Source organism: Danio rerio, chromosome 15, assembly GCF_052040795.2.
Source record: "Danio rerio strain M-AB ecotype USA chromosome 15, GRCz13ab, whole genome shotgun sequence".
Lineage (NCBI taxonomy): Eukaryota > Metazoa > Chordata > Actinopteri > Cypriniformes > Danionidae > Danio > Danio rerio.
Genome location: NC_141035.1, coordinates 14,352,304 through 14,378,549, shown reverse-complemented (window position 1 = coordinate 14,378,549; position 26,246 = coordinate 14,352,304). Strand labels below are relative to the sequence as shown.

The window sequence follows — 26,246 nt, the reverse complement described above, 5'->3', positions numbered from 1 at the left end:
ATTGTCCTTTTAGCAAAGTACTTGTCGAGACAATAATATTGATTAAAGAAATGAAATTCTGATTCTTTCATGAATAATCTGGTTACAGTATGTTCACAAAACCATAAGTTGTCCCATTTGCTATTTTAGCTTGCAGAAGGGTGCTTGCAAGTCCATTTATGGCAGATACAGTATGTTCCCCTTGATGTGCACTTCGCACTGAGGGAAGGTCCAGAGTAAACCTCTACCCAGTAAAGAGGCATTACACCACAAAAGCACAGACTCGGTGAAAGGGCTTAGGATGCCATTTCAAATTGGGCCAATGGCCACAATATTGAAGGGTCATTCTAAACTGGAAGCAGATTATTAAACTAGAATGAGAGTATAAATCCTAGCCACATCGACCCAGAAAACAGCAGCTTTTCGTTTTCTGCCAGACTTCATACACAATTTAACTATAAAAGAATAAAGCTTTAAGCAGGAAAATTGTTAAAAGTCTTTAAAATTTAATATTGGCTAAATAGATTAAAAAGTGTAAAACGAGTAAAACTCACCAGTTTAAGTCCAAGTAACTTGTAAAATGTTATTTAGCCTTCTTATTGTCAATAATAGATAACAGTATTATAATATAAATGTATTTATTTCCTGCAGGTGAGTACTGTAACCTCCCCCTATACATGAAGACGGACCCTTTCTTCCGAAAACAGGCAGAACTGCACGATCCCTGCCCGGTGGTCCCGCCTCGCGAAGCCTCCATCCGGAGCCTCGCTGCCCGGGCCTATCACACACAGGGTCGTCACATGACATTAGACCCCTCCAAACAGCAGGCCCTGACACTGGGCCATGGTGGCTTGAGCAGCCTGACCAGCTCAGGGGCCTCTGGTACATCGGGCCCACCCTCAAGCGGGGCCGCTGGGAGCTCCAGCATCAGCTCAGGCACAGCCACCCTGCCCCAGAGGACTCTCACCATGCCCAGCACCTCCTCCACATCCTCAGCCCCAAGTGGGGCAGTTGCCGCTGGAGCAGGAGCGAGTGCAAGCTCCACAGGAGGCAGCGGCCCGACGCCCGGGAGCTCCAAGGTTGGAGGATCCAGAGACTCTCTGCTAGAGAGCAGCTCGTCCGGGCTAGGCAGACTGCAAAAGCAGAATGCTGGGGCATACTCCAAATCCTACACTCTGGTGTAGCTCACATACACGTATACGTATACAGATACAGTACATTCACACGCAAACCTGGAGTCTGAGCAGGGGCGGAAATAAACAATGGCAGGACAGGGGTCTCTTTCTCTCCTTTCCTCTCAGTTACCTTAATTTGCTTTTCTTTTTAATCTTCTGCTCAAGCTTTTTATTCAGCCTTCTCCAGGATTAAATATGCCAAACCCCAGGAACCTTTCCCTTATTTTGCCTTTTTTTTATTACATTTTTGTCCTTCTCTCTCACTTTCTTCCCCACTCGCCTTTCTCTTCTCTGTCAAAGACACCTTGGACCTTATGCACGAAATGCTTTCCATGTGCATTTCTTCATTTGATTTCTTAACCAGAAAATAGGGAAAAGAGGTTTTAAGAGACGAATTGTTTCACATTAACCCATCTAGATGTTTTCAGGCTGTCAAAAACATTTTTTTTTCCGTCTCTCAAATAACGTCATACTGCAACGCATTGCCTCGGAAAGCTTATGCATAAACAAATCCACAATGGTGTCCACCTTCCGCCCCTCCTGATCCTCATTGGTCCGGAAAAAACAGCTCAAAGACGAAAAGTCTGAACCGCCTGAATCGAGTCTTTGCGATTTTTTCATGCAATTGATGACACAGTATAGAGTGTTATTGACTATTTTGTAAACAAACCAGAAAATCATGAAAAAAATGTCTGGAGCCATTTTCACAAAGGATGTATGGTTACTGTACTTTTATTATTACTTTTTTGTTCGGTTTTCTATTTTTAAATTTTGAACTTTAGCACTAAGAAGGGTCGAGTGGATCCACTGAGCTTTCTCAAGCTTGTGTATGTGTGGTGTGTGCATGTGTATGTATACGTGTAAAGATATATGTATACATGTTGTCAGCACACACCTTTAAATGGACCTCTCGACCAGGCCTGTGCTTGGTCTCTCAGCATCGGAAAGGAATCTGTTTGGAGATGCCAAGTGCTGCCCACTGAGCTACAAGGTCCCCAGTCCATCTGAAAAGGGGTGACGGGACGGAGAGAATACCGAAAGGGTAGAATAATCTCCCTTCTTATCTCTCTCAACTCCTTTTTAATATGAAAGAAAGGCTCTGGTTTTGTTGTTTGTTTGTTCGTTCGTTTGTTTGTTCGATTGTTTGTGTTTGATGCCATAAACTTATTACCCCTCCTTCCCCAACCAGACCTCCCCGAAAAAGTATTACCACTTCCTCTGTCTCACTGTGAACGCCTAACAGCCTCTCCTGGATAAGGCGGGAAGAGGGCAGAGAGGTAGGGGGGAAGTAGAGGCAGATGGGCCCATGAACAGAGAGGGAGAGATATCTGCCATCGCTGTGTAGCTTTTCTGCGTTTATTCATTGTTTCTCTTTATTCTTTGCTTTCCTTCCCCACATGAAGACTCTAATGGTCATTCCTATTCGAAGGTCTTAGAGACTCTAGCTTTAGGTAGCGCAGGGGTGGATAGAGGAGGGAATGAGTGAAACATAGGAGGGGGAGTTTTTCGTTCTGCCCCTAAATGAATCGAGTATCCTCTCAACCCTCCATCGTTCACTCAGTTTCCAAAGCAAAGCCCCATCACAGAGAAACTTCCAAAAATCAACAAACTCTCCCAATGATTTAAATGGAAAAAAGTACTACATCAGGGCTCCTGCAATACAAAAGAAAAGAAAAAAAAAAGAAAATATATTGCAATGTTTGTTGTCAAAATATATACATATATATTTCTATCTAAAGATATAGTAAATATATACGTGGTGAGAGCAGAGATTTAATGCCATATCTAATTGAATAATAAAATTTTTATTTTAAAAAAAGATTTGAAGACAATCGCTCAGTGGGAGGTGCAGCAGTAAGCGAGAGGAGGTGTTGATTATGAAATGCTGAGATAAACGGGTAACATAAGAAAGACTGAAAAGGAATGGCAGAGGTTGCATTTTGACATACAACGGCAGTCGCCGTGTTGGGGATTCTGGGAAAAGACCTCTGAGGTTCCCAAACTAACTTCCTGTCATTGTTATAATCAGCCGGGCTGCATAGTGCAACATGCCTGTATGATATGAAGGAGATATTTATGGACATTTCCCAACACACTCTCCACAGTTGCTTGGAAACAATGGAAATGTGCCACTGCAACTCCAGCTCGTAGATGGACCCGCGACATCTGTGCGTGCCATCTCATTCCATGCACCATCTCTACTGCCCAATGAGTAGCTCAAAATACCCACAGTGCTTTGAGAGCTTTCCATCAGGCCCTTAAAGAGACAGTTCATCCAAAAATGAAATTTCAGTCATCATTCGTTTATGCTCATGCTGTTTCTAAACCTATGTTAACTGATTCTTGTTGAGGAAATGTTCAAATATTCTTTTTTTTTTTTTGTCCAAACAATGTAAGCAGGGGTGTTGCAATGTACATATCGAGAAAATAATTTTGATTAAAAAAAATGGAATTCTGATTATTTCATAAATAATCTAGTTACAGTATGTCCACAAAACTATAGGTTGTCCCATTTGTTATTTGAGCTTGCAGAAGGGTGCTTGCAAGTCCATTTGTGGCAGATAAGTTCCCCTTGATGTGCACTTCGCACTGACAGGACCTCTACCCAATAAAGAGGCATTACATCACAAAAGCACAGACTCGATGGAAGGGTTTAGGGTGCCATTTCAGATTGGGCCAATGGCCACAATATTGAAGCGTCATTCCAAACTGAAAGGAAGACTTCAAAGGAACAAATTCAAATGGCCATTCAGAACGAATTTATGGGACAATTTTGGCTCCCATTACACTTTTCACAAGTTTAATCATGCATTCCAAAAAAACTGTTTTTTGGGCTCTCTACATACTCATCACTTTGAAGATTTCCATTTGGAGGGTAGGATTTAGAGCATATAAATGACACCTTCAGAATGGAACACAGCCCCAGTATGTAGCTACTATTGCTGCACAAAACCGTGTCTGCTAGAACTGCCAATCAACAGGAAGTTCATCTTTTACCCTTACATGTACAGTTTTATGATTTGTGCTCCGCCCACCTAAACTCATATTTTGAGCATGATTTATTGACCATGAAAGATAAAACAAAGTAAATAAAGATGAATTTCAATGTATATAATAATAATAATAATTATAATAATCAATTTATTTGAGTACAATGATCACAGTTTACAGTGCCACAAAACTTGGAACATGCTGAATCCCAATTCACATACTTATACTATGCCCTAAAAGTATGTTATTTTTTGGTAAAGGAAAAATATATATTTTGAGAGTGTCATAGAAGAGTAAGTAAGCTTTGTGACATACTACTGCCTCATAAACAGATCGTTAGGTTGCTTAGTTACTTCCCGTCAATTATCTCGACACATCATCCACATTTCTTTCATATTTAATCACCTACCTTATTGGAAAAAAACAGCAGCAGGATAATCTGCCATTTGCGAGTCTTACATGCAGAGAGATCTCATCAGGTCTTTGGGTAATTAAGCATTCAGAAGTAAATTCCCAAACATATCTTAATATAAATTTACATTGTTGTTGCAGAGGAAATATAATAGAGAAAAGTTGCTTTAAATATGTTCCAGTTGGCTAGATACTGATTAACAGTTATTCAAAGAACTTTACCGAAGCCTCCCTACTTGACAGTTGGTCTAACATGTCAGCCATGTTTGAAGTTTGTTTCCACTTTTCACCTGTGTTTCTAATTAATTTTACGTCCATTGTGCAATGTATTGTGGGTAATATAAGCAGTTAGAGTATGAATGCTTCTACACTTTGAATTTTTACCAGAAATAGTAAACCAATGAGGAACCTTTGGCATACACTTTTCAACATACTATGATTTGAGACATACTAATTCTATTTTCAAATGCTAATAAGGATGGATGGTATGTGAATTGGGACGCAGCAACAGACTTTCATTGTATGGACAAAAAAGCTAAAAACTATTTAAAAATACTAATAATAATAATCTTCTTATTGGTTGTTTCATAAAAAAAAGTTTTGTGACTGAACAAATGATGACAGAAGGATGAACTATAGCATTTAGGTCAGGTCGCTCTTTTGATTTAAAAAAATTCAAGCTTTCAGCACGTCTGATAGGTCAAACTTTCTAAATCAGGAGAAAGATTGCTACATTTATGTACTGCATATTTATGGATGACTTAAAACATGCAACCCCTGCAATAGACTCACAGGAAATAGTACACATTTATTGTTTGTTCAACAGGCTTCAGTTTTAGGCAGCCGTCTGAACATATCTCATGATAGGAAGACTTGACGCAACAAATCATAAGGTTAAGAATAGGGACATGAAGTGTTGGGTTTAAAATTGAGCGAATTGAATGAGAATATATATATCTGTTTGTGGCATATGAAAAACAAAAATCTGTTTGACTTACCAGGAGATGTTATATTGGTCACTTAATAAAATAGGATTGTGTTACAGTGTACCCCAAAGTTGTGTAAGATAAATTTGATCGCCCAGATTCAACCCAATCTAGAGACAGATTTGCAAAGAATGTGGACTTGTTTAAAAAAAAACAGTGAAAGAATTATGTGTTCCTCTTATTGCTGCTCAAATGCCCACTGACTGGGTTATGTGTCTGTCTGATGGCAGACGTGCCCAGTGCATTTTGCCATGAACATGTTTCATTAAGATTAGACCGATATCTATATCAGTGTTCATGCCTGTTCAGGTGAAATGATTCCCTTAACCATCCCAAAAGTCCGATGTATTTTGCTTTTCTTACCTTTAAAAAACATTTGCTGACTATAAATGAACTTGATTTAATCTTTGGTTCCATTTTTTATTTATTTTTTTTCCAGGTTTCCAGCTGTTTTTTGTTCAGTTCGATGATGATTTACATTGAAAAGAAAATGCAGTTGTGTTGCGCAACGGGGCAGGCCTGTTTAGCAAGTCTTATCAGGGACCCCTAAGCTCCAACCAATCATAGGAGAAGCTATGTGGATTTTGGGAGGAGTTGGGATTAGAACTCCTCTCCACATGCCTGTTTCCCCGCCCAAATTAGCCCCTTTTACTTGACCAATAAAAAATTCCTCCTGCTATACCCAAGGCGTCCCTGTCAGCATAATAATTTCTAATCTACAAATAAAGACTCTTGTATATATGAAACTGTTTTGTATAAATAATTACTATTTTCGACATCTCCATGAGCAACCAGGGCACAATTATAAGTCTGGTTAAAGGTATAACTTTAAATGTGAGGGGATTAAAAAGACACAAAAAAGTATAAAATCTAAGAAAAAAGACTTTACACCTTGAGTTTTGAATGGGGCACATGAACCCAGACCAGATGTCTGGCATTTGAGTTCTTTTTCTCCTTTTTTATAATTTGTCCTATGTTTTGATTAATTTATGTTGTTGGATGTTTTGTTTGTTTTTACTTTTGTTTGGTTTCTACCTTTTTGGTTAACTTGATGAAAAATGGCATTGCATGCTCTGAATATTTTGCTGGTTATTAAAAGAAAAAAGGAAAAGGAGACAAATAACTAAAAGGGAAAAAAATATTAAAAACGCGGAGGGGATTCCTAAACTTTTATGGAAAAAAGTTGCTTAAATTTGCAATTGCTTGTGTTTAAATATACATTTTTTTTCTATGAAAATAAAACAAAAACAGAAAAAGAGTACTCCAACACCTTGTGCAATAAAGCTATCTTTCTATGAATGGTGCCTTGTCCCTTGTGTGATTTTTTTTTCTTTAAAAGTACATAAATATTTATTTCATCAACAGACATGATAAACTATACCATACTGAATTGTGTTAGCCAATAACACCGTAGAAATATGTGACAACAGCAAATGGCCTTGCATTTAATCTACATTTTAAGCCAGACATTAGGGAGTTACAACAGTTACTGTATGTTTACATTTTACAAATGTATTCACAACGTTTTAAAATTTAGTAAACTAAATTGTTAAAGATAAAATGGCAGTCTGCAGGACTCGTAAAATCCGAAATCTATCTTTACCTACCCGGTGTGCCAGTGGAAAAAAATCTGTATTTCAATTAGGCATGGACCGGTATAAATTTTGGACAGTATGATAACCTTGCATGGAAAAAAAACACAAGTTCTTCATTAGTTCTTCATTAGTTTCAAAAACACATATTAACTTACAATATAAACGTACATATACCTTGAGAAGGGTACACTCTCAGAAATAGAAGTACGGGAGCTGTCACTGGGGTGGTAAGTTTTCAAAAGGTACAAATTTGTACGTAAAACGTCCATATCATTACTTAAAGGGTAAATATTAGTTCCTTAAAAGTACAAAAAAATTTAGGTACTAATGTATACTTTTGAGGTACCAATATGGACCCTTTAAGTACAAATGTGTACCTTTTGAAAAAGTACAACCTCAGTGACAGCTCGCGTACCTTTATTTTTGAGAATGTATAACAGTCCATTTCTGTGGTTTTAAAACCTTGACATTTGAAAACCGCGGTAAACCTTGAAACCAGTTATTGTCCCATGCCTAATTTCAATGCCTCTACATTTTCTCACAGAGTAAAACATTATGTATGTGCTGTTCTGCTGATAAAGCAGCAATAAATCCACTTGTTGTTAATAAAGTTGAAAAGCCAGAATATTATCAACCACCTCTCAAATAACATATATATTACACACAGTTGAGTTAAAGTCAGAATTATTAGCCCCTGAATTATAAGCCCTGTTTATTTTTTTTCTTCAATTTGTGTTTAATGGATATTCTTTTCAACATATTTCTAAACAAATTAGTTTTAATCACTCATTTCTAATAATTGATTTTTTTAGGGATGCTTCAATATGAATTATTTGGCTGATATTGATAACCAATAACTCTTCAGACTTGGAGGCCGATAGCCGATATAAATAAGACGATAATTATAAATATTTCAAAATGGTACATTTTTATACAACAAACTTCATAAAATATTGAACTGCTCTTATGAACTGAATAGTATATATTCAAAGCAAAACAGCTATAAATTCAAAATTGCAAGGTGATTATATAGACCTATATTCAAAATTTCACATAAATCAGCATCCAAAAAATAAATGATTTTCTTTTCTTCATAGCAAATTTACATGCAACTTAACGGTTGCATAAAAATAATAGGTTAAATAATAAAATGGGATTTCAACAAAATCAACAAGAATCATCAAACATGAATCAACAAGAAAGTTAAATATGTTTTAAATAAAATAAAATGAAAAAGCCAAGGACTGAAGCCAGCTTAAATGTTCTTGAATAAAAGGTTTTACAGTGATGTACATATGTACAAATATGTCATGTCCGAAAAAGCCTTTTTTAGAGGTGTTTCGACAGTTCAGAGCCACCGTACAAGCAAACAGCTAAATATAGATAGTACTTTTACTTTAGAAAATGTGCCATAGATTCATCCTATTTGGCGTTTGTTTTAGATTCTTTTGGACATGTGTAGCTGCTGCTTGTCAGTCAGACAATGCTTATATGTTCGTTTTTGCTGTCAATTGAGGAAAAAATTATTATGAAAAGTTTTTGATAAACCGCTGTGAGTTTCGTTCAACTGTGGGCGCAGATTTTCCCTCGCAGTCAGATTTTGATTTAATACCTAAACTGATCATTAAGCACAGATGACTTTATGATAAACACAGTGCATAATATAAAGAAAGAATGTGTGGTGAGTTAAGAGCCCCTATGCTGGATTTAGTGACTTACGCACTTCTCCCCTGTGCTGCTGTGATGGCTGTCAGTTCAGTGTGTATGTATGCGGTGACAGTCCTCACATATGCTCGTTAAAATCAATATGAATATTCTAATCAAACTGAATACAATCTTACATCAACAACACATGGCAAGCAACGTGTTGATAATAACAAATAATCATATTAGATTACAAACAACCCAACAAGTTAAGCACGTGTGCATCACTGCTGTTATGTTTACACATGTTATATATTTTTTTCTGAGGCGATTTAAAGCAAAATACACAATGGCACTCAATCAAACATATCTACAATAAGAAGGAATGTGGTTACTTACTGAGTTATTAACGCACAGCAACACCACATGATGTTAGGACGGACTTTGAAGAAATAAACTATGTGAGGAGAGCTCCATTATAATGCACTGGACAAGTCTGAACAATTTCCGCCCACGCATGTGAGAGGCAGACAGTTTCGTACAATTACGTAATTTATCGGCTTAAAGATATTGGCCTAGTTTATCATATCGATAACGATAATCTTAAAAATAACATTTAACGGCCGATAACGATATGGCCGCCAATATATCGTGCATCCTTATGATTTATTTTATCTTTGCCATGATGACAGTAAATAATATTTTACAAGATATTTTCAAGACACTTCTATACAGCTTAAAGTGACATTTAAAGGCTTAACTAGGTTAATTAGGTTAACTAGGCAGGTTAGGGTACTTAGGCAAGTTAATGTTTAATAATGGAATGTTCTGTTGTGTCCGAAAAAAATTATAGCTTAAAGGGGCTAATAATTTTGACCTTAAAATAGTTTTATTTTTTTTAAACTGCTTTTATTCTAGCCAAAATAAAACAAATAAGACTTTCCCCAGAAGAATATATCAGATATTATCAAAATTTCCTTGCTCTCTTAAACATGATTTGAGAAATATTTAAAAAAGAAAAAAAAAATTAAAAAGGGGGCTAATAATTCTGACTTTAATTGTATATAGAACTACTTTGAAACATTTTGAAATGTTTTTATAGCTGCAAAAAAAAAAAAATGTTCACTTAGCATCATTTTTTATTTTTTATTTTTGGTTATTTAAAAAAAATTAAATAAAAACTTTAAGTTAAATATCACTCGCTATTTTCAAGAAACGACTAAAAACTCAACTATTTAGTCTCCACTTCACTTCCTAATCTGCAATTGCCTCTGAATATCACACTAACTGTACAAAAAAAAAAAAAAAAAAACTACTAACACTTCCCTTCTTAGACTTTACAGACCTGAAACTTGCCTTTAGTACTTATTCATTGTTGCTCTTAGTTGTGTAAATTGCTTCCTTGTCCTCATTTGTAAGTCGCTTTGGATAAAAGCGTCTGCTAAATGACTAAATGTAAATGTAAATGTAAATGTATTACAATTCTGTTGATTTAAAAATAAACATATAGCTCATAACAAATTCCATTATATATATTTTTACTTTTTAATTACATATAAAATTAAACTTTTGCCATTATCACCCAGCCCCAGTACCGTGCCATTAGGTGCTTGCTTACCATTGACAATGCAGAATTCATCCATTCATCCATCCTTGCTCCAATATTCTTGTTCTCTTTCATTAATGCTCAGCACTTCAAATTATCTGATTGAAAGGTGGCCAGTTTTCTGAAATGGAAATCACAGACACTTCCTTATACAGTGTTCAAGATATTGTAGTAAAAAGTGAAAAATGTGAACGTAAAAAGGTAAAAACTGGCATATTTTGTATGGGACATCTGGCAGGTTTTGAACTTGTTGTTATTATTTAGTTTTTTTTTTTTTTTTTTTTTTGTAACTGGGATTCTTATAATTAATCCCAGTTACAAAAGCATAATAAAAAGCATAATTAAAAAAATATAATAGTAGAAATATAATAAGCATAATTAAAAATATAGGTCACAGTAGCAAACAATCATTCCACATTTTATTACACAAATCAATAACAAAATTAAGGCTAGAAAAAAAATTACAAAACAAAAGTGAATATAACTTATTTTAACAATATCTAAATGCATTTAACATTTTATTCAAACATTTCAAATGTTATTTTATGTTTAAGCTTTCGTGTTTTACTCTAATTTGAACCATTCTACAGTGTTTGCGTTTCTGCAAACGAAATTATTCAGCTCATTTAATGCTAATGCCTGTATGATGATGTGCTGTAATGGGGATCTTTCTGGAATGAGAAACTAGACCTATAACAGGCATGCGATACCATTTTAATTTAACCTGAATAATCAGCATATAACTACCTTGAAAACGATCACGATGGCACCAGGATGGCACTCTTTCACCTTTCGATTACAGGTGTTTTTCTTCTTTGTGGCTAAATTAGCAACTCCTTGCCACATAACCAGTATAGCTCCTTGCAGCCCCCTCTGTTGGTGAAAATATTCACTACATTTCTGCACTGTGGCGAATTTTTTATTTGTTTCCTTGTTTTCTTCTTTTTCATTATCCGAGGCTGTCGTAGCGTTCTGTCAAGCTGGGACATTTCCGAGGATATGTGCAATGAGGCTACCACAGTACACCATATCAAGGTTTTTTTATTTTTATTTTTTTATTTTATTATTATTATTATTATTATTATTATTATTATTATTATTATTATTATTATTTTGCTGTAAAGAACATACAGAAAAATAAATAAATGCCAGGGGATAGTACAGTCAGGTGTGCAAATAATAGTTACAGAGTAACAAATATATTGTGAACGTTACACAATGAAATAGTTTTATGAGCTTTGGGATTGTGTGAAATAGCAGGAGTGTCCAAGTAAGATTTAAGGTCCTTACAGAAAACAGGGAAGTACGCCTTGACATCTTAAAACCTACATTTATGTAAGTAGAATTTAGCAAGCAAAATAAATTTATTAATCAAATAATATTTGTCTTTGTCTTCTTTAGGAAAGTTATGACATCCAAATAAAATATCCTTATACGACAAAGATAAACTTTGAGAGGAAAAGGTGTGTACAAAAATACAGAAATCCTTCCAAAATAAATTAGCATAAGTACACTCCCAAAACATATGGGACACAGATTCATCTTCAGTGCCACAGAAGGAACATGAAGTATCAATATTTGGATACATCTTTTTAATATAAAGTTTAACAGGGTAAAATAAGTGCAGCGATTTTTAAGAGACATCTCTTACTTTATTGGTTATTAAGTATTTGCATATTAAGTATAATGTCCACACTTTTTTCCATGGGATATTCTCATGTAAGCCATTCCAGTGGGACACTATATATGGAAGAGAAGTAAGCTCCGCCTGAAACAACTGTTGAATTCTTTTGTTCCGACCAGAGGGAGTAGATATAAAACAAATTTTCCCAATCATTGTATCAAAAGGATGAACTATTGACAAAGAACTCTGGAATCTGGCAGAGTTCTTGAGAAGAGATATGGCTCCACGGGGAATAGCATCCATTATTATGGAGAACTCACGTGGAGTGACAGGAATATTGTATTTATTTAGAAATTCTGAATAAGAATACAAGTAACCATCAGAATTTAATAACTGAGAAACTAAGATAATATTGTTTTGGATCCAATAAGGTAAGAATAAGGATTTGTTTTTGTATAAAATATTACAATTATTCCAAATAAAATAACTGTGAGGACTAAAATTATGCTTGTAAATCAGATGCCATGCCAGAAGTACTTGTTTATGAAAGTTGGATAATTTGAGGGGCAATTTAGCGATATTATAATTACACATTAATAGAAAGGGGAAACCTCCAACCTTAGAGAAAACAATATTAGGAAGAGTGTTCCAAAATGAATCCAGATTGGATAGATACTGCTTTAACCAATTTACCTTAAAAGTGTTATTTAGAGAGCCAAAATCTAAAAAATTTAAACCACCACATTCGTATCGATTTATAACAACAGATTTCTTGACATAATGTCTCCTATGCTTCCACAGAAAGTCAAATAACATTCTATCAATGTCTGCACATACATGTTTATCTACATATAGAGAAAGGGCGGGGTAAGTCATTCTAGAAATACCTTCGGCTTTAGCAATGAGGGTCAGGCCTCTTAGAGATAAATCTCTCTGTAACCATAAATTAATTTTTTTTTTAGCTTTCTCAATAACTGGGCCAAAGTTTGATCTGCATCTGTTTTTTTCATCCTTGCATATCGACACACCAAAATACGTTACTTGTGACTTAACAGGAATGTTATAAAGAGAGGAAGATTGACAATCTCTGATAGCTAATAGTTCACATTTACTTAGATTTAGCTTTAAACCAGAAGCATTGGAGAAAGAGTCTATAAGTTTGATAGCGACTGGAATTTGTGATTTATCTTTAAGAAACAAAGTAGTGTCATCGGGTAGTTGACTGATAATGTAGTGTCATCGGGTAGTTGACTGTATGTGTTTATTAACAACATTAATACCCTGTAAATCACTACTGGAATGTCATGACGGTCAGTGACTACCAGAGGGCGCTGTAGTTCACAGACTCTGAAGATTTACTACAGCGCCCAAAAGACTACAAGTTCATACATACCACGCACATTACACCCGGTCCACGTACACTGATTGGCTCACAGCTGTTCCTGTTTCCTGTTAATTTCCTGGACTATTTATACAACCATTTCACCTCTGTTTGTCACTGCGTTGTTTGTCTTCTTTGTCATTCTTGTCCTGAGTTCTAGTAAGTCTTGCTACCGATAGTGGTGGGCAAAGTGAGGCTTCATGAAACACTGAAACAGTCGAAGCAAATGTGTCTGAGCTTCGAAACGTTTCGAAACCCCACTCTACAGTGACACCTAGTGGTCATTTTTTATGTATTGCACTGAAACAGCTGCAGCACATAGCAGTTGAGCAAATTGAAGTATTAAACTCTACTTTGTAGGTATAAACTTCAATCAATGTAGCGGAGCGGTTAAAGTGTCTGACTAGTGCTTGGGGAAAGTGGGTTCGAAGCCAGGCAATAATAGCTATTTTGAAATGCTTGAATACCAGTTGGTAATGCTTTGCTCTTGAATCGTTTTGTTTCAACATTTGTCTGATATCCGAATAAACAGTTTGTTAATAAATATGTCTTGTTTTGGTCTTAAAACAGGGTTGTTGCTAGGTCAGAAACTGTGGCCTGAAGTTATAAAGAATTATTTATATTATTCATAAAATTTCCCATTTATTGTATTTTATTAATGTCTAATATCACAGTACTGTAAAAATATAAATTATTGTTTTACAGTGTTACAAAAATGATACTAAATTGATGGGGTAACTGCAGCTGTAACATATTTAGGCTATACAAATACAGAAATATGATAAAAACTCATAAAACCATGATTTCGGAGTATTTGTAGAAGTCGGGATTCAAACCCAAAAAGTCAATTAATGAATAGCAACATCGTGCACATGCACAGTCCACTAGACCATATGAAATGGAATTTTTCACGACCTTGGCAGCCAAATGGAGATTCGCCAGGTCTCGAAACGCGTCTGAGGTGATCAATGTTTTGAATCGCTTTAGTCACGTGACCAAGTGTTTCGAAACACTTTAGTCAAGTGACTTGGGTGCTTCGGATCATGCTTCGGTGCAGTGTTTCGAAACACTTGCGCTTCGGGATCTCGACACTGTGTCGAAACGTCAGTTTCACGTCAGCCATCCCTAGCTACCGAGTTTCTTAATCTTGTTCTTGTATTTTTTTGCTAAAGTCTAGTTTGTAGAGTTATTGTTTCTGAGCCTTGTCTCTGTTTTAGTTTCTAGTTTAGTCATTTGTTTGTTATTTTGTATTTAGATCACCTTGTTTGTTGCACTGTAAATAAATATCTGCACTTGGATGCACACCTTTTTGTTTTTGTTTCTGTTTTGATCACGCTAAACGTGACTGAACGACGCAGTCACTTATGGATCCAGCGGATAATATTATAGTGCGCCTAAAACAAGGTAATCGCTCGCTGAGCGATGTATCAAGGAGTTTTTGGAGCTAGCCCTGAAGAGCTCTCATAGTGACTTGTTATTAATGATGTTTATTTGGGGAGGATTTTTGGATCCAGTCCTTTCATTAATGCCAGCATATGAGGAGGACTGGAACCTTTACCGGTTTATTGAAGCAGCTTTGTTGATCGCTGGCTCCCCTCTCTCTGTTGCCCTGAGGGAGGAGAACCCTCAGGAGGGAGGCCTGAGTGGAGGGCAACAGTGAGGGATATTTTCGGGGCCAGCTGATTTAACCAAGGGAAAGAGGAGAGAGGCAGGACTGGAGTTGCGGCCTAATCCGCGCCGGGCTGTCCGAAAATCACCTTTTTCTGAGCCTCTGGAGAGCCTTCTAGAACTGCGTGGAACCCCAGTGTCTGCTCCAGTCCCACAATGCCCGCCAGTTACGGCTCCAGCTCCAGAGCAAGCTCCCTCACCTGTTAACTATGCTCTCCCTTCTCAAACCACCAGACGGAGGAGGCGTAGGAACAGAGTGCCCGCCAGTGTCGGCTCCAGCCCCAGAGCGCCCGCCAGTGTCGGCTCCAGCCCCAGAGCGCCCGCCAGTGTCGGCTCCAGCCCCAGAGAGCAGTACAATGCCAGTTCCAGTCCGTCTCCTGGCTTTACCGGTGCCACCCAGACTCCTCGCCCTGCCGGCGCCACCCAGGTTCCTCGCCCTGCCAGTCCCAGCCCGGCTCCTGGCATTACCAACGCCATCCAGACGTCTTGCCCTGGCGGCACCTCCCAGATGTCTTGCCCTGCCAGCCCCAGTCCGGCTCCATGCCCTGCCGGTTCCACTCCAGCTCTTTGCTCTGCCAATCTCGCTCAGCCTCCTTGCTCTGCCGGCTCCAGTCCAGCTGCCTCCAGCCCTGCCGGCTCCAGTCCAGATGCCTCCAGCCCCGCCGGCTCCAATCCAGCTGCCTCCAGCCCCGCCGGCTCCAGTACAGCTGCCTCCAGTTCCGCTGGCTCCTGTCCAGTTGCCTCTCCAGCCAGCTCTCCTAAAGACCCCTGCCTTGTGTCCCCTACGGGATCATCCATGGGTCATCCCTCCCGACCCTCCCTGGAGGTCCTTCCCACTACTTGGGATGGATTCCCCGGCTGCACCCTGGCTTCCTGCTGGGGCGCCTGACCCACAAACCTACCCTGGTCTGACCCTCCCATACCTCCCCTTGTCCCTCCGCTTCCCCCATCCCCTAAGCAAATGTAATGAGTTTGCTCATTTCTTCACTGATAAGCACTGTTAGACCTTACCAGGCTTTTTTACAGTAGAACACTGGCAACACTGTTGCCAGATACTCACTGTAAAGATTTGGTTGCAGTAAGTAACTGGCAACAGTGTTGCCAGTTATTTACTGTAACCGAACCATTAAAGTGAGTAGCTGGCAACAGTGTTGCCAGTTAATTACTGTAATAGAGCAGTAGTGGTAACTAACTGGAAACTGTGTACAGTTAATTACTGTACTGTAGTGTTACAACTCACAGCATTATACTGCATACACATTAATAGTATGTCATAGTGTTACTAAAATTAATTAGTATTATTACCTGTTATTAAAAATAGAAGGCATAAAAATTCTGACAAATTTATTTTATTGTTTTGGCAGCAAACAAATATACAACAGAAAATATATAACAAATTAAGAAACCAGCAGATATAAATATCATCTTACATATTAATGAGAGCCACAGGTCTGCACAGTAAGGCTGTGGTCACACAGTGGTTTGAGTATGCGAAATTCTGTCATATGGCACTGCGAAAAGGAATGGGATTAAACAAAATAATTAGAGATTGAAAAAGCAAGCGACTGGTCCATAATTTTTGTTCAGAGAGGTCATGATTTGATCTTTGATTGGTCTCAAGCAAGCACATGATGCAGGTCAGAGTTCGCCAAGCTTGAACTTTCCAATACTGCAAATTTTTTTACTGCTGTAAAATTTGTCAAATGAGGTTGCATTCCAGGTCTGCAGCATTCACATGCGTATGAATGGAAGTCTGTAGGGAGAAAAGTGCAGTGTGACCGGGACTTTAAGCTGTAACTCTAATTAAACACACCTGATAAAACTAATTAAGGCTCGTTAGAAATCTACAGGTAATGTTGAATCAGGGTGGGAACTAAACTCTGCTGCCCTGCAGTTCTCCAAGAACTTGGAGTTTGACCCCCATGGTATATAGCAGGGGTGCTCAATCCTGTTCCTAGAGATCTACCTTCCTGCAGATTTCAGTTGCTACCCATAACAAACACACCTGCCTGTAATTATCAAGTGGTGTTCAGGTCCTAATTAATTGGTTCAGGTGTGTTGCAGTGAAACGTGTAACTCTCTCCTCAATGCGAACCATGCATAAAAAACTGAACAGCAAAAAACACAAAATAATTATTTTATTTTTTAAATTATTTAAAAAAGGCATATGAAAAGAACACATAGATAGATAGAGATATAGATAGAAACATGTTTGTCAAACACAGGCACATACTGTCAATTCTCAATAAAAAGTTTAAAATAATTATAAAAAAACAAAAATAAAGTCGGCAACACAGAGTATCCAAAGGATCCAATCTTTTATTGTTATACTTATTATTTACTTAAACAATTCTCATGACAACAAACTTTTATATTGTTTCTAATATAAATTCATAGGTGGAAACACTGCTCTGAAATCTAAAACAGCAACAAACTCACAACCTGGGACCTGACAGTGGAGCTTTTGTGTGTGGATGGTTATGTGTATCATGTTTTTGTGATTGCCTGTGATGATTTCTGTGCACATGTTACCTTACTAAGGTGATGGAATTTAATGGTTTTTATGTGCATTAAAACTGCTTATTTGCCAGAAAGATACATGAAATGTTAGCATCTGTACATTATGACAATATCCAATAAATAAATATACTTAAATAAAAGTAATGTAAGAAGTTATATGAGGAGAGGCTAACTAGCTAACAATGTAGCTTTCAACACATTTCAAGATAACTACAATATAACTTAAAACACAGCCTTATTTTAGAAACCCTCAAAATTAATTTGAACACATTTTACTTACTCATTGTAGATTCTTATTTAAAGCTTAAAACATATCAGACTACATCTGAATTGATGGACAGAGAATAGAGCACGCAGCAGTAAACAAATCAAACACGTGGCTCCCTTAAAGGGCCAGCATTTTCTGAAAACTTTTTCTAAAACTTTTTTGTTAAGAATAAGACAGCTTATGGGAGTGTCTGGTGATGCCTAAATCATTGTTTTCTGCCTTTAAAATGCACGTCTCTATGATTAGCAACATAAAGCATCAGAGTAGATGGGACAGTACTGGTTGAACAGTAATTTGTCATTTATTGTCACAGTTACTACCTGTAATGTGTACGTAAAGTAAGTTATTGTAATTTATCATTTGCACTACACAATTTAATACAAAGTCTGCTCCTTTTACAGTAAAATACTGTTTCTTTCATTACAGCAAAACACTGGCTATTTTACAGTTATTTACTGCATAATCTACAGGGTAACAGTGCAGTTAAGCTTTAACCTTAATTAAACACACCTGATCAAACTAAATCTAAAGATAACATGTTGAAGCAGGGCTGGAACTAAATTCTACTAGGCTGCGTTCCTTCCAGGAGTTTGACACCCCTGGTACATAGCATATTTTCAAAGCAACTGCCTACATGTATCACAATTATGCACATATCGTTTAATAAAAAACAATAAAAATATACAAACTTTATCCAAAGCAAAAAATAAAAAATAAATAATAATAATAATAATAATAAATAATCTGATTCTCATGTCGTTCCAAATCTGTAGTAATAATAAAAAACACAAAAAATAACATGGTTTATACATTTATTTAGGAAAGCCTTTATACTATACTGTTAATGCCACATTAACTTACTTCATTTGAAGTTTTCCAGACAAATTCATTGAGTCTCTGCAAAAATGTATGTGCGTGCTGTTTAAGATGTATTAATTTTTTTTATAAACATTTTTACTAGTTATTTAGCAATGCTTGTTTATGGTTGAACAGTAATTTCCCATTTATTATCACAGTAAATATCTGTAATGGTATATAGAGTAAATTACTGTAATTTATTCTTTGCACTACAGAATTTCATACAAATCCTGCTCCTTTTACAGTAAAATACTGTTTCCTTTCATTACAGCTAAACACTGGCTATTTTATAGTTATTTACTGCATAATCTACGGTAAGGGTTAACAGTGAGATTAATAATATCAGAAAGGCAATCAGCTCATCCAATCAGTCAAGTTGTGTCGAAGTCAAACTAGCTCAACCACAACTTAAGAAATCAGATATTATGTCTGATTTCATGGCAATTAACGGCAAAATCTTAGAAGAAATTGTGCAAGTTATGAAAACATCAACCTGCAGTCTTGACACGCTCCCCACATCATTCTTCAAAACGGTGTTTACCTGTTTAGAAATGGATCTTCTAAAAGTGGTAAATGCTTCACTTCTCTCAGGGATTTTTCCAACCTCACTTAAAACTGCAGTTGTTAAACCCCTCTTGAAGAAGATCAACCTGGATAACACCCTATTGAGCAATTACAGGCCAATCTCAAATCTCCCTTTCATTGGCAATATCATTGAAAAAGTTGTTTTTAACCAGGTTAACAAGTTCTTAAACTTCAGGGGGTGTTTAGACAATTTTCAATCTGGTTTCAGAGCACATCACAGTACAGAGAGCGCTCTTATAAAGATAATCAATGATATACGCCTAAATACAGATTCAGGTAAAATAACTGGTCTAGTTTGTAGAGTTATTGTTTCTGAGCCTTGTCTCTGTTTTAGTTTCTAGTTTCGTCATTTGTTTGTTACTTTGTATTTTGATCACCTTGTTTGTTGCACTGTAAATAAATATTTGCACTTGGATCCACACCTTTTTGTTTTTGTTCCTGTTTTGATCACGCTATACGTGACATCGAAAGGGAGGAGGAAAGAAATTGTTCAGCTATAAGAAATAAATAAGGTGAAACAGGGCAACCCTGACGAACTCCTCTTGACAGCTGCAATCTTGGAGAGGTGCCCCATTTAAGATTAATAGAGCAATTGGCAATATTGTAAATAGTTCTTATAAATTTACAAAATTATTCACTAAATCCAAGCTTTTAGAGAGATAAAAAAAATTATTTGTGGTTGAGAGAGTCAAATGCTTTATAGAAATCTAAGAAAAAAAGCTGTCATCATTAATTAATTTAGAATAATCTAATAAATCTAAAACAAGACGGATATTATTAACAATATGTCTTTTTGGCATAAATCCTGATTGAGTCTCATCAATAACAGAGTTTAGAACTTTTTAAAGTCTTTTAGCTAAGATACAGGCTAATATTTTATAATCATTATTGAGCAGACAGATAGGTCGCCAATTATCTATTAGAGAAAGGTCTTTTTTTGGGTTTAGGTATTAGAGTTAGCAAACCTTTTGTTAAACTTGGAGGCAAACTTTCTGACAGTACACTCTCCGAAAACATCTCTAGCAGGAATGGTGCTAATTCTCTTGCAAAACAATTGTAATATTCAGCCGTTAGGCCATCTGTGCCAGGAGATTTGTTATTTTTGAGACCTCCAATGCTGTCAATTATATCAGTAATATTTATATTTTTATCACAGGCAGATTGCTCATCATTAGAAATTAGATTAATTTCCTTTAAAGACTGAAAGAAAAAAGATGCAGATTCTTCGCAATAATTAGATTTATAGAGTTCTGAATAGAAGTTACTACAGAAAGAGGCAATTTCTTTAGGATTATTTGTTAAAATGCCATTCATTTGTAAAGAGTCAATAGTGAGAATTTTAGAATTATGTTTTTCCATTCTAAAAAAAATAAGCAGAGCTTTGTTCTCCTTGTTCTAGCCATTTCCTCCTAGAGCGGATATAGGAGCCTTTGGCTTTATACTTATAAATTTTATCTAATTTACATTGAAGTTCTGCAAGCTCTGTTAAATCAGCTTCTGTCATGTCTTCATGATTTTTCGTTTGAAGTGATATAATATTATAAATGACCTTTTCCTCTTCGTACCTCCTGCCTGACACATAATCCTATCTCGTATTTTAGTAACTCCCAATTAGATCTAATTTTTTTTTGTCAGATAAAGCTTTGGTCCAGTAGAATTGAATTAAATAAGAAATTATTTTTTTCAACTCATCATGATTAAGCAGAGAAGAGTTCATTTTCCAATAAGAGGCTCTAAAATTAATGTTTGAGTGTCCTGTGGATAGAGGAATAGAAAGAAGAATAGTGTGGTGATCTGTTAACGCGAAGGGAAGAATACTAACTGAAACATTCAAATTTTTAAAGGCATGAGGAACAAGCCAATAATCTATACAAGAAAGTCTTGATTGGTTCTTATTACGCCATGTGTAAGATTTAACATTAGGATACTTCTCCCTCCAGATATCAATTAAATCAAACTTGCCCATAAACATTCTTAATTTTGAATTAGGAGAAGTAGCCTGTCTGGGAGGAAATCTATCTAGATTGTTGTCAGGGGCAATATTAAAATCTCCACCAATACAGATCAGGGCATCTGGAAGTGTATTAGACCATACCAAAATTCTTTCACCTATCTCTTCAAACAATAAATCGTTTTCTCGGGAGGTATTATATCCACAAATGTTAACCAGTAATATAAAAACATTATTAACACAAATTAACAACACTAAAAAATGCCCCTTAGGATCAAGATATTTTTGTAGGACTGAGCCAGAAAAAGTTTTTTCATTATCATTACACCAGCAGAATGCTCAGAACCATGAGCCATCCAAACCTCATTTCCCTATTGATTTTTCCAAAAAGTAGTATCATTAAGAACAGAATGAGACTCCTATACCATAACAAGGTGCTCCATCAGAAATGACTTCCTATGCGCTTTGTCCCCAAACAAGACCACCTGCCTTTCAAATTTGAGTTGCGCTTCCGGTGAGGTGCACTTCAATATAAAAAAAATTAAAAAAAAAACTGAAGTAAATCACTGAAATGATAACAAATAATAATAATAATAATAAAATGTACTAAAGATTTTTTAAACATTTCATTACTATAACATACTCTCATAATTCATGAAAAGCTTCATGGGGCATATGAAAAAAGTGGATGGTCGAGTATGCTAGGTAAAAAAAACAGGTTAGGCGTACATGATGCGAGAATTTGCATATAAGTTGCATATAGTTGCAAACAACAGTATGATAACAATGTCCTAATTCATTGCATTAAAAATAAAAACAGTAGTTGAGAAGTTCGCTATCACATATTATCAGCATAAAGTTTGTTTGACATTCGCAAATTTAAGAACTATCACTAAAGTCACATACAACATTGGTAGCCTATTTTCTAACTTTAATACAATTTAATATGATTACAAAACCCTCCTTAATGATCATAAGCCTAAAGCTGATTTTAGCTTGTCATCTCCCAGCTTGACCAGCAAAGACCAGCTTGGAAATGGCTGAAACCAGCCTGTAAATGGCTAAAACCACTCTAAAACCAACGAACAAGATTTTTTTCAGCAGTTCTATCCAGTTGAGTCAACCCTGGAGGGCCACTGTCCTGAGTTTAGCTCTAAGGCTCTACACCTGCCTTGAAGCTTTAAGTAGGTAAGACCTGACCTGCCTCAGATGTATGTTGATGTACCAGACCTGTGGCTCAGTGTAGTTTGACCACTGGTCAAAATGCAGTTTCAACAAGTCTGTGCAACAAGTGCAATTGTGACCTTCCTATTTTCCTATTGCGCATACACACTGTGATGTAAATAAACTCATTTGGCTTTTTTTTAATTTTTTTTTTTAAATGCCATATGACTCCTTTTTTATTTGCCTCTGTTGCAATGGGTTTGGTTGGTCGAAAAAATTGCATAAAAATGTATTTTATCTTTTAAAATATATTAAAAATATATTTAATTGAGTCATCATGCTTTATTAAATACATGTATGTGCACCTTTACTTTTTTCATTTTTCATACTTTTTTCATTATTAATAATTTCTTAAACCAAAGATAAGAAATTAAAGCGTAAAGTGTTACCAGTTACATACCGTACATCAAAGGTGTCCAAACTCGGTCCTGAAGGGCCGGTGTCCTGTACAGTTTATCTCCAACGTCCTACAACACACCTGCCTGGAAGTTTCTAGTTAACCAAGAATAAGCTTGATTAGCTGGTTCAGGTGTGTTTAATTGTAGTTGGAACTAAAATATGCAGGACTACTGTCCTCCAGGAAAGAGTTTGGGCACCCTTGCTGTACATAATGTAACATAATAATTCAAAACTTAATTTTACAGTCTATGCTTATTATTTATATGATTTCTTTTCAGATTAAAAGGTATTAATTCTAGTTTCGAATGGTTTGAATAAAATGTACTACAAGAATTATTAGGCATATTTGACCTTTTCACTAGCATCAGCTCACCAGCAGAGGGAAGAAAGACACTACATAATTGAGAAAGAACTTGGGACTTAAATGTTTATTAAATGTGATAGTACATTGCCATGGCAGTTTACAAAAATCAATCACAGGATATCTCTTATTCCAAAGTTGAAAATGACTCATCACTCTCTGTATTTTATTTTGCTCCACACCTAGGCACACTCAAACCTAGGCACTCATTCACCCAGGCACATACACACCCATAAACAGTGTAATGTAGCATGTAAATGTTGCATGTAAAGTAGATTATTTCATAATACAGATTAACCTTAAATAGTTACAAAAAAAAGAAAGAAAAGAAAATCAATATAAATATTTAAAGTTACAGGGATAACTTACAAATACACAAATAAAAAGGTTCTCAGAATTTTTTTTACTATAAAGTGTTTCCAAACCTTTATGTTTTTTACGCTGTTGATCACAAAATTTTTATCCAACAACTATGGAAGTCAATGTTTTCCAGTTTTCAACATATCTTCCTTTACTCAGCAAAAAAAAAATAAATAAATAAATAAATAAATAAAAAATTGAACATGTGTGACAAGTAAAGGGTGAGTAAAAGATGACAAAATTGTAATTTTCAGGTGAAATGTGTGTTTGTGTAGCATCTATATACTTTAGCTGGGGACATTTGAGGACAAAATCATAAATAAAATAAATTGTTACCCTTAAAAAATGAAAACAGTGTTTAGTGTTAGTCTAATGTAAATTTAATAATGTTAAAAAATAAAACCAAAATACATAAATATTACAGTGATTATTACACACTATCCTGCATGTTTTTGTGTACATGTTGATCTCATTTATCATAAAGATTTCTGATCAGAGACTGTTTGTGGCGTCTGTAATCAGTAAAAGCTCTGAAATGTTTGTCGTTGTCTGAACATTTGTGTTCGTGCAAGTGTCAGCTATCAGTACATCTGAATACGTGACTGTGTCAATCAAAAGTCATCCTTTGACATGTGCGCAGTTACTGGGTGTAAAGGGCTCAGAGGGGAGAATAACATTGCGTCTTCATTGGTGCAAGATGGACACTTTAAAAGCTGACAGTTAAGTCTGACTGATAATTTATTTGTGATCTTTGTGCTTTTTCTGCTGGTACTTCCTGTACTGGTTTTGAATTGTAGCCGCCGCCTTTTCAGCAGAGGATCCAGTGTGTCCATTACTGGAAGAAGAGTCTAAAAATAACACAAAAAATGATTAGCATTTAGGGAATACATTAACTGTCCTTTGGCTTAGTCCCTTTATTCATCAGGGGTTACCACAGCGGAATGAACCGCCAACTTGTTCAGCAAATATTTTCACTTTATCATTTAATATACTCACTCTTTCTGTAAACTCCAATGCTGTTTCTTCGCTGTCCCTCGAACTACAAAGCAAAAAAAAAACACACACAAAAGCTGTAAACAAATATATTTTTTGTCACTAACATGTATGGTTACAAAGTAATAATAAGCTATATAAGCTGAGCAAAAAATTAAGAAGTTACAACAAAATTTATTTATTTATTTACAAAGCACTTCACATGTCACAGAAAAGATTGAAAGTCTTACAAATTTCAATTCCTAAATCTTTCTTAATACATAAGAAATAGTTCTGAAGGGTTCTGTCGTATCTTAGCAACAAAACCAGAAGTGAGATTCTGAGAAATGACATTTCTGTGATTGATTTGTTTATTTGAGCATCCTGAACAGCTTTTCAGACAATATGACATCAGGGAGGGGATTGTCTGAGTTTGAAAACTGTTCAATGAGTATTAGAAAAGTAGGTAACACTTTAGAATAACTATGTAAAGTTATAACTAGTTAATAGACCATTTATAAACTGGTAGTTAACAAGTTATAAATGACTTGTTAAATAAAAGTTAATAGTTTGTTAATTATTTATAACTGTGCCTTATAGATGGCTAATGGATAACTTACAAGCTGTTAGTTAACAAGTTGTAAATGACTTCTTAACTGTATTTTAATGATTTATAACTATACCTAATAAATTAGTAATAGATCATGAACAAGCCGTTAGTAAATAACTTAATAAAGACTTGTTAAGTATCAGTTAATAGTGTATATATGTTATTTGGACGTTATTCTAAAGTTGCAGCTGTTTTTAATTTATTAACTGTTAGTAAATAAGGAATAGTTGCAAGTTTAGAATAACGTCCCAATAACATACATAAGCTAATAACTAATGCTTAACTAACATATTTACTTACACTTTACTGATCAGTTGTTCACCATCTAATAACACCAGTGAAACTTTGTAGAACTTTACTGCCATGTGATGGTTCAGTATGTGTGTTTCTATACATTAAACACAACGTTCAACATTTCATCCGTGGGGTTTCTTTGGTAAAACACAGCACACAGAAAAGCCTATGACTGGAACAAGGTTAAGATACAAACATTTTATATTTTAATTATCACATCAAATTCCTGTAGCTTGAACTTGTTCCATCCATTTGCTGTTCTACAAAGTTTCACTGGTATTAGTAGATGGTTAACAAACGATAAACAACTGATCTGTAAAGTGTGAGTAAATATATTAGTTAAGCGTTAGTTATTAACTTAAGCATGTTATTGGGACGTTATTCTAAAGTTGCAACTATTCCTCATTTACTAATAGTTAATAAATAAAAAATAGCTGCAACTTTAGAATAACGTCCCAATAACAATATATACACTACTGATACTTAACAAGTCTTTATTAAGTTATTTACTAACCGCTTGTTCATGATCTATTACTAATTTATTAGGTATAGTTATAAATCATTAAAATACAGTTAAGAAGTCATTTATTACTTGTTAACTAACAGCTTGTAAGCTATCTATTAGCCATCTATAAGGCACATTTATAAATAATAACAAACTATTAACTTCTATTTAGGTCATTTAAAACTTGTTAACAAACAGTTTATTAATGGTCTATTAACTAGTTATAACGGATAGATATTCTAAAGTGTTATCAAAAAGTATTTTTTTAAATGTAAAAAC

At 35.6% G+C, this 26,246-nt stretch overlaps 2 protein-coding genes across 13 annotated transcripts in view; one reads left to right on the top strand and one right to left on the bottom strand.

Moving 5' to 3' along the window:
* The window catches only part of dscaml1 (Down syndrome cell adhesion molecule like 1), a 161,756-nt gene extending 158,915 nt beyond the window's left edge, over nucleotides 1-2,841 (top strand). For all 8 annotated transcript variants that reach the window (XM_087283738.1, XM_087283741.1, XM_087283740.1 and 5 more), the window contains exon 33: nucleotides 631-2,841. In XM_087283738.1, coding sequence (XP_087139864.1) covers nucleotides 631-1,163 — 533 coding nt within the window. In that variant the 3' untranslated portion in view covers nucleotides 1,164-2,841. The remainder of the gene's footprint in view (nucleotides 1-630) is intronic.
* Nucleotides 1-26,246, bottom strand: part of LOC110437892 (uncharacterized) — an 86,792-nt gene that overhangs the window by 45,065 nt on the left and 15,481 nt on the right. For 2 of the 5 annotated variants that reach the window (XR_015509111.1, XR_015509114.1), the window contains exon 3: nucleotides 10,400-10,508. Coding sequence is in view for 1 of the 5 variants with exons in the window: in XM_087283760.1 (XP_087139886.1) it covers nucleotides 24,325-24,434; nucleotides 24,583-24,625 (153 nt within the window). In the remaining 4 variants the exon portion in view is untranslated. Of the gene's footprint in view, nucleotides 1-6,568; nucleotides 9,984-10,261; nucleotides 10,509-23,278; nucleotides 24,435-24,582; nucleotides 24,626-26,246 lie in introns of those variants that run through there. The other 3 variants (XR_015509113.1, XR_015509112.1, XM_087283760.1) reach the window with 3 other exon arrangements.